The sequence below is a fragment of the Rhinolophus sinicus genome, chromosome 3, assembly GCF_057876585.1.
Source record: "Rhinolophus sinicus isolate RSI-liver-muscle chromosome 3, RSI-T2T, whole genome shotgun sequence".
Taxonomy (NCBI): Eukaryota; Metazoa; Chordata; class Mammalia; order Chiroptera; family Rhinolophidae; genus Rhinolophus; species Rhinolophus sinicus.
Window position 1 is genome coordinate 130,634,365 of NC_142503.1, and position 17,733 is coordinate 130,652,097.

Sequence of the window (17,733 nt, forward strand, 5' to 3'; positions counted from 1 at the left end):
TTAAGAATTATTTTTACCATGTGTCTGGTGGCAATCTCTTCCCATGGAAATACACTTATGAAAGTAAAAGCCTATCAAAAAATGATCAAATACATGATGAATTTTGCTTTGCACAAAACGACCTTGACAGTTATGAATAATGCCAAGTCAGTTGGGGTAGAAGAAGAGGATTATTCTGACATTTGCAGAAAGAGAGTCATTCATTGGGTTTCACAAAACCTATTCATGAGGTTTGGATAATTCTCATTACACAAAGGAAATGATGGAGGGCGAATTTCATGTCCCTGTTGCGTAGGCTGTAGATGAAGGGGTTTAAGACTGGTGTCACTACAGAGTATATCAGTGTGATGATCTTATGCATAGCAACTGAGCTTTCAGATGTCGGACTTACGTACATCACCATTATGGTTCCATAGAACAGAGACACCACAACTAAGTGGGATCCACAGGTGGAGAAGGCTTTTTGCCGCCCAGCTGAAGAAGGAATCTGTAGCACAGCTCTGAGTACCAGGAAATAGGACCCTAGGATGTACAAAATGGTGAGAATGATGATAAGACAGCTCACAGAATGGAATACATGCTCCATGATGGGTGTAGGGGCACAGGACAATGCCATCAGTGGGTCCATATCACACAGAAAGTGATCAATGATATTGGGACCACAAAAGGGTAGTTGAGAAATGAAGAAAATAGGAATTGAATGTGAAAAGAAACCAATCATCCAACAAAGAGACACCAGGATGGCACAGAGCTGTCCAGTCATGATGGAGGGATAGTGCAATGGGCGGCAGATGGCCAGGTACCGATCATAAGCCATGACACAGAGGAAGAAGCATTCAGTTGTGCCCAGGGAAATGAAGAAGTAGAATTGAGTGAAACAACCAGAGAAGGATATGGTCTTGGTTTTGGAAAGAAAATTGACCAGCATGTTGGGGACTGTGCAGGTCACATACCAGATTTCTAGGAAGGAGAAGTTGGCTAGGAGCATGTACATGGGGGTATGGAGTCGGTTGTCCCACCTCACCGCACAAATGATGGCCATATTCCCAGTCAGAGTCAAGATGTAGATCAACAAAATCATTGAAAAAAGGGTGATTTGCATTTCCCAGGGACCAGGAAAGTCCAACAAGACAAACTGTGTTACAGTAGACATCCCTGACTTATTCATTGTTCCCAGACTGTGGAGAGAATACAGATAGATAATGACAAGTCACTTTGCTGCTGAGGCATTTGAAACTTTTCTAAGGACTGCAAATTTGATTCATGCAGGCAAATGTACTGAATATTCTAAAACAATCTTTGAATAAATCCTGCCCTAATCTGAATGAGGCCTTTGGTCCTGATTCTTTGTAAATGGACAGTTCCAGGCTCTTGAACTTTTCTGTCAGTGGACAAAGCTCAGTTAAATTTCATCTTCTTTTGATGTAAAGAAATCTTGAAATGGAGGCAAAAATGGTTTGTCTTATATCTATTTTTTTTCAGTGAAATCTGTTCAAAAATAACAATTGGCGCTATTCAATTCAAAATGTGGGGATACATACGAATATCTATCACTTGAAAACAGATTTGAATCTGACACTTTTACAGATTTACATGGTATGAACTTTGACACTGTTTCAGATTGCATCCCCCCTTAAGCTATTTTCATTAGGAGAATTTAATTTCTATCATTTTTTCCCATGATACCAGAAGAAAATCAACAAGGATATTAAGACAGTAAATTCTTTAGATATCTTTCTACTTCCCATCTAAAGACATTTATATTGCACTACAGCTCATTTATAATTTGGTATTTAATCCTTTGTTTTTAGCAATGAAAGTCATTATTAGTCACTTCATAATGTTTAGTTTTGCATGGTGATTTGTCATGCTTCATATACATTTAAGACATATGTCATTAAAGATGAATATAACATATGCGATGTATTGGAGAAGAAAATTAAAATCACCAAGAGCTTCTCTTCTAAAGGTCTCTTTACTGGTGCCTCAAATTTCCCTTAAAATTTGCTATTTGGAAGATTTAACTTTAATGTTTAAAAAATAGCCCCCAGAAAACAGGGAACCAAAGATGTTTCAAAAATAATTATTCACCATATTCCAAAATTTGCCCTTATTCCCTTTAGAACACAGTCACTAAGGAAGATGTCTTTTTTAAAGAATCAAATACAACTCAGAACATGATGATAGTTTTCACACTGGACTCTCCAGAAAAATTTTAACAAAATACTTTTAATTTTTTGACTCATAAGAGAATTTTCCTTAAAAATAATTTTGATAAAAGTGGTGTAAATAGAATATTTATAATACATACTGAACATAATCAAATAGAAAAGAAAAACCCCTTCTATTCAGTGAGGTTATATTAAACAAGGTAAATGTATTTATAATGATGCAGCTGTTGTGGGCTCACAAAATTAGTAATGCATAAAGTGAACTATAAATCTACTCATCTAGAAGCAAACATAACCTTTCTATTGAGTTGTTTATGTCAAAGCAGCTTGTAGTTTTGTGGAAAGGAAATGAAGAAGAGAAGGAAACTGAAAGATGAGAAGTTTTTTAAATTTTTTAAACTAGGATGATCATGAATAGCTAAACTAACTTGCATTGATCATTTTGGCAAGACATTATGAAAAATGATTCCCGGCTGTGGGAACTCTGCTTGCCAAACGAGAGACCTCTCCTCAACAAGACAAGAAAGCAGTGATGCAGAGAGCAGCCACTTACCTCTGGAACACCAGCAACAATGACTTGAACTCACATTCACAGTCGTTGACTCAAAATCAAAATGCACAAGACCGAGGTCCACATATTTGAACTGTACACTACTCTATTTGACAGTAACAAACAAACGAAAAATCCTCACAGAAAAACTTAGTCAACTGTAGGGAAAGCATGGTAAACGAATTTCACAGATAATTTCCAAAATAATTATATGATGCATTTCCTAATGTCTCGGCATAGAATTAACCCCTGGTCTTTTGCAAAATGTAAAAGGATTTCTGAGACTCTACAAGAGTAAGCAAAGATTTATTGAAAGTCAAAGAAAAACACAGTTCAGGCAAAGGGAAGTTTTGCCCGTGCAGAACCTGATAGGGTCAGCTGCCCCATTGAGAAAGAGTGCTGGAGTTTTATATTTTCCATGCAGGATGTAGGATGTCAGTTCACAGGGGGGATGCCGTTACAATTGTCTTCTCCTGGAAACTGTCCTGTTCCCATATGTGATGGATGTCAGCTTGCAAGGGTGTTGCTGTTGCGATTGGGAACCATTCTGTTCTCACCTATGATGGATGTAAGGTGCTTGTCAGCTTGCAGGTGCAGTGCTAACCAGGGGAGTTAGAGCCAAGTGGTTAATGTTTAAGCTCGTCCTGTTAGCCCACAAGTTCACTCCTGTTAGCTCTTTGCCTGCACACCCTGACAGCTCATAAGCCTGTTCCTGTTAAGTCTACTTGTCTCATCACCTAATATATTCACCATTAAACCCTATGTGAATCTTTGTCCCCATACACACTGATTTGATTTTACCATTATTATTATTATTATTATTATTATTATTATTTTACCTATACTTTCTTCCACGCAATTTATTGTTTCAGGTCTTATATTTAGATTTTTGAGTTAATTTTGGTACATGGTGAGAAATAGCAGTCTAGTTTCATTCTTTTGCATGTGGTTTTTCAATTTTCCCAGCACCATAGTTAAAATGGTCGTGTCACCCAAAGCAATATACAGGTTTGATGCAATCCACATCAAATTTCCAATGCCGTTTTTTAAAGAAATAGAGCAAAAAATCGTCATATTTGTATGGAATCACAAAAGAATCCTGAGAAAAAAGAACAAGGCCTGAGAGGTATTATACCCCTTCATTTCAATTTATACTACAAAGTGACAATAATCAAAATAGCATGGTTTTGGCAGAAAAACAGACACACAGACCAGTGGAATAGAGTTGAGAACCAAGAAATATACTGCCCCCCCCCCCTTTTAATGTCACCTCTCCTGAAGGTGCAGATAAGTAATGGAAAGGACAAAGAGGGTACAGCTGAAAGAGGAGCCCCTTGACCCAAACCCTTATTTTCTCTGGTTTCAGTCCCAGTGGATAAAGCTAGGTCCATACTGTTTTATTCAAAATATCTATAAAAGTCATACTATTCCTGGTTGCCTCAACCACTTTCTGAGAAGGGGAGCTTGTGGATGACTTTGGTACCACTTATTTTGGAGAGCGTGAGTTCCATGGTGATCTAAATACTCTGAGAGAATTTTTTTTGGTTCTTGAGCTGAAAGAAAAACCAATATTTTTGATACTCAATCACTTGAGCATATGGAATGAACAAAGGTATGGGGGAATAGGCTCACCTGTGGTGTATAATAACAGCAGTGCTCATCAAAGATCTCTCCAATGGACCATTAAGTTTTACAGGGAGGTCACGAAGATTCTTTTACTGGCTTTAATGTGGAAGAGCTGTGTGAAAGCTTCATGCATGGCTTATGTTACTTCCTTTACACCGTAAGATTCCGGTGGCCTATTTGCTGTAGGGTGTGATGAAACTATGTGCTAGTCTTAATTTATGTGTCATTTTAGCCACTGTGGAGACTTCTCAGGTGGCTCTTCATGTGATCCTATAACTTTGCATGCTTTCCCAAGGGACCTTCTTACTTTTTGCTTGGTGGTTTCATTAATATTTTTGATAAGCTGGCCCATGGGATTATTAAAAATAATGTGCTACATTGACTCCAGGGGGACCCCCCTGGTCTCCTTGAGCTTGTGTTGCTCAAACAGGGTATGTGATTTTGTGATATACAAAAGCCCCAAATTAAGTGCTTTCTTTAAGGATGATTTTACTCAGCGAAGATAATTTTGTATTACACCAAAAATGTATGTACTATGGAGCAGAAAGTATAGTTTGTGGTAATGTTTAACATAAAACTGAATTTGAAAGAACTATTGTCCCCAAATGCCTCAGTGTTTTCTGACCATTTCTGCCAAACATGCTTTGGTGGTAGAAATGTTTGCGAAACACAGTACTGGAGTATTTCATGACCGGGTACCACCAGGCCTATCTTCCCGCAAACCTATTTTCATTCTCATTATGTCCATAACTAAAAGGGTATACGTGCATTTTTCAGTAGATTGGCCTTCAGCTGATGGCTTTCCTGTTTCAGCATGGGGTTTGGGCACAAAAATGGAATTTGTTCTTGGTATAATTTTCTCTGAATGCTTTTCTGACTGAGACTTTACCCTGCAGCTTTCTGAGAGACATAAAGTATGTTTAGGGCCACATTTAAAATATGTTTATGACCATAATTAAAATGGCCATACTACCCAAAACAATATACACATTTAATGCAATCCCCATCAAAATCCTAGGGACATTTTTTAAAGAAATAGAACAAAGAAATCATCAGATGTGCATGGAATCACAAAAGACCCTAAATAGCCAAAGCAATCCTGACAAAAAGGAACGATGCCAGAGGTATCTCATAGTCCTTGACTAATAACTATTGTCATTCCATTTTACAAGTAGTATTGGGGTTGTCACAATTGATTTGGGAAGGAAGCACTATGAGTAAAGATGCCTAATTGGGAGAAAATGCATTTAAGGTAAAATAACAAGATTCATCATTGTCAAGTGCAGAGCTTAGTGGATCAGTAGGACAGAAGACTGCATGGAGCAGCAGTCTATTGAGTGAAGGCTTTCAGTGGTCGGAAGAAGAGTTTGTACTTTATCTCTACATGATAAAGGTATGAAACATACTCTGTTTTTGGTGGGAAAATCTCAAACAATGGAAAATATCCATTACTGGGTGTGTGTGTGTTTTTTTTTTTTTTTTGGTGGCCCCTTGAACCATTGTCTTTAAGAGTATTTTCTGAATTTAGAAGATTGTACCCTCTCTTGAAAGTCTCCAGGTACACATGCATTTTGTTTCTTCCATCAGCTAGCATCAAACCAGGAAAGAGACATCACCATATAATTACTCAGTGAGGTCATGTATGTTTAAAAAGTTTTACTGAGCAGTTATTATCAATGAGCTGAACTTGAACTGCTGAAGAACTGTGAAAAAGTAACTCTCTCCCTCTACTTAAGTGTGAGCCAGAACATGATTTATTGAAACCATTCTCTATTGTTGGTATAAAAAACTAAGGTCAGAAGTGGCAAATTCTCCATCTCTTTCAAAGATGTCTCAGTTAGAGTTAATTCTTTTATTTTCTTTTTAAGATTTTATTGGGGAAAGGGAACAGGACTTTATTGGGGAACAGTGTGTACTTCCAGGCCTTTTTTCCAAATCAAGTTGTTGTCCTTTCAGTCTTAGTTGTGGAGGGCACAGCTCAGCTCTAGGTCCAGTTGCCGTTGCTAGTTGCAGGGGGCGCTGCCCACCATCCCTTGCTGGAGTTGAGGAATTGAACTGGCAACCTTGTGGTTGAGAGCCCACGATCAACCAACTGAGCCATCCGGGAGGCAGCTCAGCTCAAGGTGCTGTGTTCAACCTTAGTTGCAGGGGGCAGAGCCCACCATCCCTTGCGGGACTCGAGGAGTTGAACTGGCAACCTTGTGGTTGAGAGCCCACTGGCCCATGTGGGAATTGAACCCGCAGCCTTCGGAGTTAGGAGCATGGAGCTCTAACTGCCTGAGCCACTGGACCGGTCCCTAGAGTTAATTCTTAATCCCAGGACTTTCTTTAGGGCATCTTTCATGTCTTTGTTTCGGAGACTATAGATAAGGGGATTTAAGAGCGGAGTCACAGCTGAGTATACCAAAGTGATGACCTTCTGCATTCCTGCTGGATTCCCTGATGTTGGGCTCACATACATCACCATAAGGGTTCCATAGAATAGGGACACCACCATTAGGTGAGACCCACACGTGGAGAAAGCTTTAGTTCGACCAGCACCAGAGGGAATACGAAGCACAGCTCTGAGTACCAGAGTGTAGGATCCCAGGATGGAAAGGAAGGGCCCAAAGATGATCAATGAGTTGAAGGTGTAGCAGATAAGCTCAGTGGAAGGAGCAGGGATGCAGGCCAGTGCGAACAGTGGGCCTGGGTCACACACGAAGTGGTCAATGATGTTGGGTCCACAGAAGGGAAGTTGGGAGATAAGAACAATGGGGACTGGATAGCAGAGAAATCCACTCACCCAGCAAACACTGACCAGGATCACACAGAACTTCCTAGTCATTATGGAGGGGTAATGTAGTGGGCGACAGATGGCCAGGAACCTATCATAAGCCATAACTGATAGGAAGAAACACTCCGTTGTGCCCAGTGAAAAGAAGAAATAGAATTGGAGGAAGCAGCCAGTGAAGGAGATGGTCTTGGTTTCAGAGAGGATGTTGAGCAGCATGTTTGGAATAGTGGAGGAAACGTACCAAATCTCTAGGAAGGCAAAGTTTCCCAAGAAGATGTACATGGGTGTGTGAAGCTGCCTGTCCCATTTCACTGCGCAGACAATAGCCCCATTCCCAAGCAGGGTCAGGAGATAGACCACCAGGAGTAATGAGAAGAAGAAGTTCTGCATCTCCCTTGGACCAGGGAACCCTAGGAGGACAAACTCAGTCACAAAATGCATTGTTGTATTCTGGGATCCCAAAGCTGTTAGAGAAACACAAGCAATCAAGAAGTGAATACTAATGAACACTTGTAGGTTTTACTTACAAACTGCTTGAAACTTGTACAAAGTATTTTTATAAAAATCATCTCCTTTTGTCTTCCTAACGTCCCTTTGAGCAGTAGGGAGGTGTACTTTATCTTCTCTTTTAATGACAAATGCAGCTGAAGTTCAGGGAGATTTAAAGAGTTTACTTAAATGTGCAAAGCCAGTAACTACTAGATACACACTGGTCCATTTGGAGATTGGTTTGGAACAAAGTTCATTTCATCTCAAATATTCCCATAACCCGGAGTCTCAGTGCTGTTTTGTTTTTCATGTTACCCCTTGGATAGCCTACATATAAGTATAAACTTTGGATACATCCTTTTACTTTGAAATAAAATTGAGTATAAATCTAAAGCAAAAATAGCTATTAAATTGCCTCCCTGGTCAGAATTTCATACGTAGAAGTCTAATAAAAAGTAGGTAAGAAAGGAACTGTGGGAGGGATTCTTGAGGCTCCGAGCTTTTGCTGCTCTTAGGGAGATGCTGCAGAACTCACAGACAGATAACAGTTTAGTGGTTACCATAGGGTAAGGGCGGAGGGGAATCGTAGAAGAGGGAAAAGGGGATCAAATATTTGTAATATAGTATTTTGTGTTAGCTATATTTTAATAAAAATCCTTTTTATTAAATTTATTGGGATGTCATTTGTTAGTAAAATTATATAGATTTCAAGTGTACATTTCTATAATACATCATTTATATATTACATTGTGTGTTCACCACCCAGAGTCAGTTCTTCTCCCATCACCACATACGAGTATATAAAAACACGTGCCTTCATTTTAGGCTGGGAATGAAGCCTAAACACCATAACTTGTCAGTTCATTATCTTGCTTTTACCTAAAGTAAATAACGGATAGAAGCGTTACCTTAGTATATGCCAAGACCAGAAAGATCTTTCTCATATTGGCTGAATTAGGAGTTGAGACAAGACTATATAAACTTTTCTAAAATATATGGTCCAGGTTTATTTCTAAAGTTTCCTTATGTCCTAAAATTTTTTTGTTTAAAGTTCAAGATATTTGACAGGGTGGGCTACCATCAATATTTTAAATATAGTAGTATCTTTGGATATTTGGATATTCCTTATCAATGGGTTAGGTTCAAAAAATCCTCTCTTCCTTTTGAAATTTTGGAAATTCAGAAGCACTACATTTTAACCAGCAAAGTGGTTATCAGTTTGTATTTCTTTTTCCCACTCATAGTTATTTCTGATAGAACAGCTTTTAGTCTGAATTAATTTTTTTTAACCAAGAATTAGCAGTGGAATAACTATTTTTTACATCTCTCCCCAAGTGGAAAGTATTTTAAAGTACTTGACTTCTCAGATACTCTAGAGCTGTGAATGTCCATTGTGCACTCTGAGCTGTTTATTAATGCTATAATGTTCAAAATTTACAAAATGAAATTTATTTCCAAAGTAAAAATACTTTAAAAAATAATTAAAACATGGAAAATTTAGAACATAAAAAAATAATTCCACTTCCCAGAGCAAATAAGTTTGAACTCTTTGGGGAATTAATTGCATATCTTCTTAAAAATTAAAATGGGATTTTCAAAATATGCAGTTTTATAACCTTTTTTTTAACTTAATATATTTTTGTCAAAAATTTAGCTCTACCTCATCAATTCAATGGCTGCGTTGTTTTCTATAGATTTAATCAACTCCCTAGTATAGATTTAGATTGTTATCAGTGTACTGACCAAACTTGTAGCGAGGCCACATTTCAACCCGTGGCACACTAATCCCACCTTGCCTCATATCCCTGTCACGTTTGAGTGTCCATTCTAAACATAAGCCTCCCTAGACATTTACCTTCCTTTACATTTAATCACCATTCTGCTCAGTACTTCTTATTCTATCTTTCCCTTCATAAGAGCTCCCTCTCCCTTTTGTATTTGTTTCTTGGTGAATTCAACAACCTGTTTAGCATTTGCTAAAGTCATTGCCAGAAATTTGAGAGTCATTCAAGGCAGTTTCTAATTCTATCACCTCGCATATGCAATCAATCACAAATCTTTCTGACTTTCCCTCCCAAACGTTTGTCATATCTGTCCTGCACACAGAAGATTAATGTAAATTCTTTGTTTGCATGGTCCAGTAGTGGAGTGAAGCAGCTACACATATAACCTAGAAAGAAAAATGGGCCTTTTTAGGAAGGACTGAGAACGTATTTTAGGGGAAAAGCACATGGATTGGTGAGGACAGAAGAGAACATCCACTCAGGCAATCTGTTTGGTTTGGCAATCTGGCATATCACAGTTGGATCAGGTTCACAACTGATTGACTCAATCAGTAATATTTAACTGAGTAGTCCTGTTATAGCACTGTACTTAAAGGAAAATAAATGTTAATGTCACAGTGATTTGGGTTCAAGTACTGTGTGCTTTTGGGTAAGTTAACACATACTTTTCAGGGCTCTTGTGAAAACACTGTTGAATACATATACCTAGTACAGTTCCTGGAATATACTAGGACCTGGAAAAATTCATAGCTGTTGTTGTTAATAATAATACTGCCAACAAATATGATTACAAAGTAACAAGGATAAAAATTTTGTAGCATAATAATTTAAAAACTTAAATGAAAAACAATAAATTTAAGTGAACCTAAAACACTAGGTTAAAAAGTCACTCCGTTCTAATGTATCACGTAGTAAAGCTATGAGCAGCTCTCGTTGGTTGCTTAGATTTATCTTACTGACCTCCGCTTACATTCTGGCACTTAAGAACATACAGCTTGGTCTGATGGAAAGGAAGAAGACACTAAAACATAGCAGTGTTAACAACTCAAGATATAGAAAGTAAATTATTAAAGAAAAAGCATTGTATTACTTATGTGATAAGTGGGAATAAGTTCTATTTAATTGGAGGCATTGTAGAAAATGAGCTACTGAGCACAACAGTAAATAGTTTTCTAATACCAAGTTATATAATTTATCAAATGTATGCATAATGAAGCATTCCTGTGTGAATCAGTAGGCAAGACAGTTTCAGGAATTATTAAGCTGAGGGAGATCTGAGTAGTGGGGCACTGGAGTCAACAGTTCATATAACATAACTTATTGTTATATTACTGGAGACACTGGGTGCAACCAAATATTCAGAAACATAAAACCCACAAAAGTTTGCAAAAATATATTATTATTAAAATGATATTCCACCGGAGCTAGCATCCGTTTGTAGATGTCATAGAAAAACTGCAGTGATGCCTAGACAGGGAGACAAGTTACTTACCTTTCATAGTAGGGCTGAGTGTGTACAAAGCTGGGAATAAACACTGAGTCTGTATCTTCTCATTGATGGTTCTCTTTTCTTTATATGGAATCACTTCCCAGGGGCCTGACCCTGAGACACCTATGACACACAAAGTTAAACTGCTGAAACTCTCTTTCCTCCCCTCCTCAAGTGCTCAAAAGAAACCGTTACAGCACAGGGTACATCTGCTGGGCAATATGATAAGCAGTGAAAAGCAGCACAGCCCTGTAACGAGTCCTTGAGGCATGAGCTCATTTGACATAGTGATATTTTCATCAAGGGCTATATAAGAGACCTCAATCACCCCCCAGGCACCCAGATAATTCACTTATCTCACCCAGTAGAGAAAATTCAACAGGTGAGTTTTATATATTGGTTACTTTTCCTATAGAGCAGCTGAAAGAAATGGGGGTATGAATTTTATGAGGAGATTTCACAAAAGGGGGTGCAGGTGAACGAAGGGGAGGGATGTATTGTTGAGACTCTCAAGGGTGCAATTAAAGTTTCATCTTAGAGATTATTGTGAAGTCTTCAGTCTCCCCTTGGGCTGGTTTATGTCTCCCTCAAGACTCCTTGGTGTAACATCCTTTCCTTACCCATAGTTTTCATATAGTATAGGTTAGATTGGCTCCCAGAGCAATGGCAGGAATAGTGTCTTAAAGGCAACGGTGAGATGTCTGTGTGGATTTTCAGAGAATTTCTGTTTTCATGAAAAGTCTTTTTCACTGTGAAATATAGAGAAAATTTACAATGTATATTGTTTATGCTCTCTAGGAGTGTATTTTCTTCTCACACTTGCCATCTGTTAATTTTTGCTTCCACTCCTTAGCTACTGATAGGTAGACTATTTGTATTTTACTTGTTCTGTTTTTTGTTTCCTTATTTCTTTTTATTTATTTTCTTCTCTATTATTCAAGTACTTTTATTATTTAGTCTCCCTATATTACCCTTTTTGATGGATGTATATATGTATATATATAAACATAAAAATGATCATTTTAACCATTTTTAAGTGTACAGTTCTGTTGCAGTAAATACATTTACATGGTTGTGCAACCATTACCACCATTCACCTCCAGAAGTTTTTCATCATTCCAAACTGAAACACTTTACCCATTAAACAATAACTTTCCATTCCACTCTCCCCTAGCCCCTGGCAACCACCATGCTACATTCCGTCTCTGTAAATTTATTACCCTAGGTACCTCATATATGTAGAATCACACAAAATTTGTCCTTTTGTGATGGGCTTATTTTAACCAAGGTTCATCCATGTTGTAGTATGTGTCAGAATTTCCTTCCTTTTAAAGGCTGAGTAATATTCCATTGTATATATTTATTGCATTTTGTTTATCTATTCATCTGTTGAAGGTCACTTGGGTTTTTTCCACCTTTTGGCTATTGTGTGTAACACTGCTATGTACAAATATATATTTGATTCTCTGCAGTTCTTTTGGGTATATACCTAGATGTCGCGTCCAGCGCAACACGGGCAGTGAGGGTGCAAGAAGGGGCAGTTTGGGTTAAGTTTTAAAGAAAGAAACAAACAGAGGCTTAATGCAGTTAAATCTCTCCGAAGGCCAGGGGTCTCTCAGTACAGAGGACTGGAGCCCAGAATATGGCCGACTGGGGGTTTTTATTGAATAGGTATGCAAAAACAAGAGAAAGCAACATTGTTTCGTACACGGTCTCTGAAACTCACACATCATAACAAAAATATTTATCTCGATCACCCTTTGTCAGTCAACAACTGAAGCACAAGGTCCCACAATGTCCTAATTAAGGTATGTACCTTGTCAGGGTCAGAAGGGTCAAGTCTCTTATTTTGTAAGTTCCGTTGAGCTAAGTGGAGAGAACTGATCTTTATTGTTTTTGTAACTTCTGTCACAAACAGGTGCCAGGGAAAAGGCAGAGCCGGCAACAGCTTTTCCCAGGCAGGGGGAAAGGGAGGCAAGGCCCCTTTCCATATTTTTCTAAGGCAGCTCGTTGGGGTCCCCACTCGGTTCCGCCTGGCTTAGGTTGTATCTCCCGTGAGATATCTTACTCGTCTTTGGCTGCAAACCATCTTTTGGGGACCAGACAGAGAGACATAACGTGTAAACATAAGGATGGAACAAAGACCCAGAAAGGCACAGTCTCACAGACTCTTGTTTCCTTAAGGAAAGACACCGGGGGACAGTTGGCTAGGCTGTTGTGTGACTACACCTAGAAGTGAAATTGCTGGATCATATGACAATTCCATGTTTAATTTTTTTTGAGGAACTGCCATACCATTTTTTACAGCGCCTGTACCATTTAACATTCCCACCAGCAATGCACAGTGCTCCTATTTTTCCACACGCTCTCCACTTCTTACCTTCTTTTTCCTTTTATTTTTAATAATAGCATTCTAATGGGTGTGGAATGGTATCTCCTTGTAGTTATGATTTGTGTTTTTCTAATGATTAGTGATATTGAGTATCTTATCTTGTGCTAACAGGCAATTTGTAGATCTTTGGAAAAGAAGTCCTTTGCCTTATTCAAGTCCTTTGCTCATTTAAAATTTTTTGTTGTTGAGTTATAAGAGTTCTATATATATTCTGGATATTAATCTCATTTCAGAATATGATTTGCAAATATTTTCTCCAATTCCATGATAATCTCTTTATGTACAAAAGTTTTAAATTCTGATGTAGTCCAATTTATCTAGTTTTTGCTTTGTTGCCTGTGCTTTTTGGGTCATATCCAAAAAATCATTGCCAAATCCAATGTCACGAAGCTTTTCCCCTATGTTTCTTAAGAGCTTTATACCTTTAGGTCCTTTGTTTAGGTCTTTTATTCATTTTGAATTAACTTTTGAATATGGTATAAGATGAAGATCCAATTTCATTATTTTGCATGTGGACATCCAGTTTTCCTAGCACCATCTGCAAAAAAGACTGTCCTTTCCCCATCGAAGGGTGTTGGCACCCTTGTGGAAAATCATTTGACCGTATGTGTGAGGGTTTATTTTGGGAGCTCTATTCTATTCCACTGGTCAAGATGTCTGTGTTTATGCCAGTACCACATTGTTTTGATTATTGTGCCTTTGTAGTAAGTTTTGAAATCAGAAAGTGTGAGGCCTCTAACTTTGCTTTTCTTTTTCAAAATTGTTTTGTTTTTATGGGGCCCCTTGAGATTGCACATGAATTTTAGGATAGATTTTTCTATTCCTACAAAAGAACTTCATTGGGATTTGATAAAGATTGCATTGACTCTGTAAGTCACATTGGGTAGTATTGACATCTTAACAATAGTAAGTCCTGCAGTCCATGAACACGGGATGTCTTTCCGTTTATTTGTGTCATCTTTAATTTTTTCAGCAATATTTTGGTGTTTTCAGTGTAAATGTCTTTTGCCTCCTTGGTTAAGTTCATTCCTAAGTATTTTATTCTTTTTGCGGCTATTATAGATCAAATTGTTTTCTTAATTTCCTTTTCAAGTTGTTCACTTTTAGTGTATAAAACGCAACTAATCTTTGTTTGTTGATTTTGTATCCTGTAACTTTGATGAATTTGTTTACAAGTCCTAACACTTTTCTTTTTGTATGTGTGTTTTTTTATATATAGGATCACATCTTCTGTGAACAGAGATACATTTACATCTTCCTTTCCAATTTGGATACCTTTTATTCCTTTTTCTTGCCTAATTGTTCTTCCTAGGACTTCAATGCTGTGTTGAATAGAAGTGGTGAAACTGAGCATCTTTGTCTTGTTCCTGATCTCAAGAAAAGCTTTCAGTTTTTTGTTTGCCCTTTTAAATCATCGAATATGATGTTCACTGTGGTTTTTTCCTATGTGACCTTTATTATGTTAAAGTTTTTTCCTTCTATTCCTTGTTTGTTGAATGTGTCTATCATGAAAGTGTGTTGAATTTTGTCAAATGTCTTTTATGCATCAATTGAGACAATTACATTATTTTTCTTTCATTCTGTCAATGTGATATATTACACTGATTGATTTTCATGTATTGAACCCTGCAGGAATAAATCCCCCTTGGTCATGGTGTATAATTCTTTTAATATGCCATTGAATTTGGTTTGCTAGTATTTTTACATCTGTATTCATAAGGAATATTGGTCTGTTGTTTTCTTTCTTTGTAGTGTCTTTGGCTTTAATATCAGAGTAATGGTGGCCTCATAGGATGAGCTTGAAAGTATTCTCTCCTCTTCAGTTTTTTGAATAGTTTGAGGATTATTGTTAATTTTTCTTTAAATATTTGGTAGATTTTTTAAAATTTATTTTTTAAATTTATTGGGGTGACAATTGTTAGTAAAATTACATCGATTTAGGGTGTACAATTCTGTATTACATCATCTATAAATCCCATTGTGTGTTCACCACCCAGAGTCAGTTCTCCTTCCATCACCATATATTTGATCCCCCTTACCCTCATCTCCCACCCCCCACCCCCCTTACCCTCTGGTAATCACTAAATATTGTCTGTGTCTATGAGTTTCTGTTTCTCATTTGTTTGTCTTGTTCTTTTGTTATTTTTGGCTTATATACCATATATCAGTGAAATCACATGGTTCTCTGCTTTTTCTGTCTGACTTATTTCGCTCAGCATTACACTCTCAAGATCCATCCATGTTGTCACAAATGTTTCTATATCATCTTTTCTAGATTTTTATATCTCAGATATGAGTGAAGTCAGACGGTTCTTGATTTTTTTCTGTCTCACTTATTTCACTTAGCCTGATAATCTCAAGATCCATCCATGTTGCAAATGGCAATATTTCATTTTTTCTTAAGCCAAGTAGTATTCCATTGTATATATGTACCACACCTTCTTTATCCAGTCATCTATTGAAGGACACTTTGGTTGTTTCCATGTCTTGGCCACTGTGAATAACGCTGCAATGAGCATAGGGATACATATATCTTTATGGATAAATGTTGTTAGATTTTTTTGGTCAATACCCAGAAGAGGGATTGCTGGGTTGTATGGTAATTCTGTTCTTAATTTTTTGGGGACTGTCCATACGTTTTTCATAGTTGCTGACCCAGTTCCCACTAGCCTTGTAGCAACAGTACAGGAGACAAAATTTACTTTTATTTTTCTAAAATAGAAAGACAGTAAAAAGTGAAAAAAGTTTGCTACATTCCTTAATAACCATGAAAAATATTTTCAAGTCAAGTTTAAATATTTTTGATTTTATTAAAGGAAGTATAAAATATTGAATTCTACATTTTAAAACACTATTATTTTAAGAATCAGTCTTTTCACACTGCCAGCATGTTCCATACTTTCATATAGACTAAATAATATACCTCTAAAAAATTTGGAGTTCTGAAAAATAAGTAGGAAAAAACACAACACTTAAACTGCTGTTCTCAAATCTTTAGAAAAATTCTTTAATTGTGATTAAAATACACATAACAAAATTTACCATCCTAACCATTTTTAACTACACAGTTCAGTATTGTTAAAGTATTAAGTATATTCATCGTTCTACAACCAGTTGCCAGAATTTATTTATCTTGCAAAATGGAAGCGCTACCCATTAAACATCTCCTAATTTGCCCCCTCCTACCAGCTCCTGGCAACCACCATAAAAAAAAGTGTTTGCTAGAATTCACCAGTGAAACCGTCTGGACCTGGGTTTCTTTTTGTTAGGAGATTTTTGATTATTGATTTAATCTCCTTACTGGTTTATGTCTATTCAAGTTTTCTATTTCTTCATAATTCATCTTAGTAGGTTGTGTATTTCCAGGAATTTGTCCATTTTATCTACGTTCACCATTTTAAAAAATGGACAATTGTGCATTGTACTTTCTTGCAATTATTTTTATTTCTAAAAAAAATCAGCTGTGAAGTCCCTACTTTCTGATTTTATTTGAGTCCGCTCTCTTTTTTTCTTAGTCAATCTGACTAAAGGTTTGTCACTTTTGTTGACCTTTTAAAAAATCCAACACTTGGTTTTGTTTATTTTTAATTTATTTTGATTTATTTTATTTATTTGTTGATTTTCTATTATCTATTTTATTAATTTTATTATTTTTTGAATATTTGGATTGCTTTTTTAATAAATTTTTATTTTTCAATTACAGCTGACATAAAATATTAGATTAATTTCAAGTGTACAACATCTTGATTAGACATTTATATAACTTACAAAGTGATCACCCCAATAAATCTAGTACCCATCTGAAACAATACACAGTTATTTCAAAATTATTGACCGTATTCCTTATGCTATAATTTATACTCCCATGAATATTTTCTGTCAATTTGTACTTCTTAGTCCCTTTCCCTTTTTCACCCCCCCAACCTTCCTCCTGTCTTACAACCATTAAAATGTTCTTCATATCTATCAGTTTTTTTCTGTCTTGTTTGTTTATTTTGTTCTTTAAATTCCACATAGAAGTGAAATCATATGGCATTTGTCTTTCTCTATCTGACTTGCTCCATTCATCGCAATATCCTCTAGGTCCATTCATGTTGTTGCAAATGGCAAGATTTCATTCTTTTTTATGGATGAGTAACATTCTATTGTATATACTCATATGTACCACCTCTTCTTTATCCATTGATCCATTGATAGACATCCAGGTTGCCTCCCTATCTTGACTATTGTAATTAATGTGGCAATGAACATATGGATGCACATGTCCTTTTGAAGTAGTGTTTTGGGTTTGTTCGGATTAACACCCAGAAGTGGGATTACTGGGTCTTTTGTCTCTTGTTATAGTTTTTGTTTAAAAGTCTATTTTGTCTGGTATAAATATGGCTAACCCAGCTTTTTTTTCATTTCCATTCTCATTACATATCTTTTTCCATCCCTTTACTTTCAGTCTATGTGC

General features: G+C 36.8%; 2 protein-coding genes across 2 annotated transcripts; both read right to left on the minus strand.

Moving 5' to 3' along the window:
• Positions 1-223: 223 nt before the first annotated feature.
• LOC109438531 (olfactory receptor 11H7-like) lies at positions 224-1,171 on the minus strand. Its single transcript, XM_019718457.2, has one exon. The coding sequence runs from the start codon at positions 1,166-1,168 to the stop codon at positions 224-226; it is 945 nt and encodes a 314-aa protein (XP_019574016.2). The 5' UTR covers positions 1,169-1,171.
• A 5,445-nt stretch (positions 1,172-6,616) lies between these two features.
• LOC109438530 (olfactory receptor 11H6) lies at positions 6,617-7,627 on the minus strand. Its single transcript, XM_019718456.3, has one exon. It carries the CDS (start codon positions 7,562-7,564, stop codon positions 6,617-6,619), a length of 948 nt encoding a protein of 315 aa, XP_019574015.3. The 5' UTR covers positions 7,565-7,627.
• Between the last annotated feature and the right edge of the window lie 10,106 nt (positions 7,628-17,733).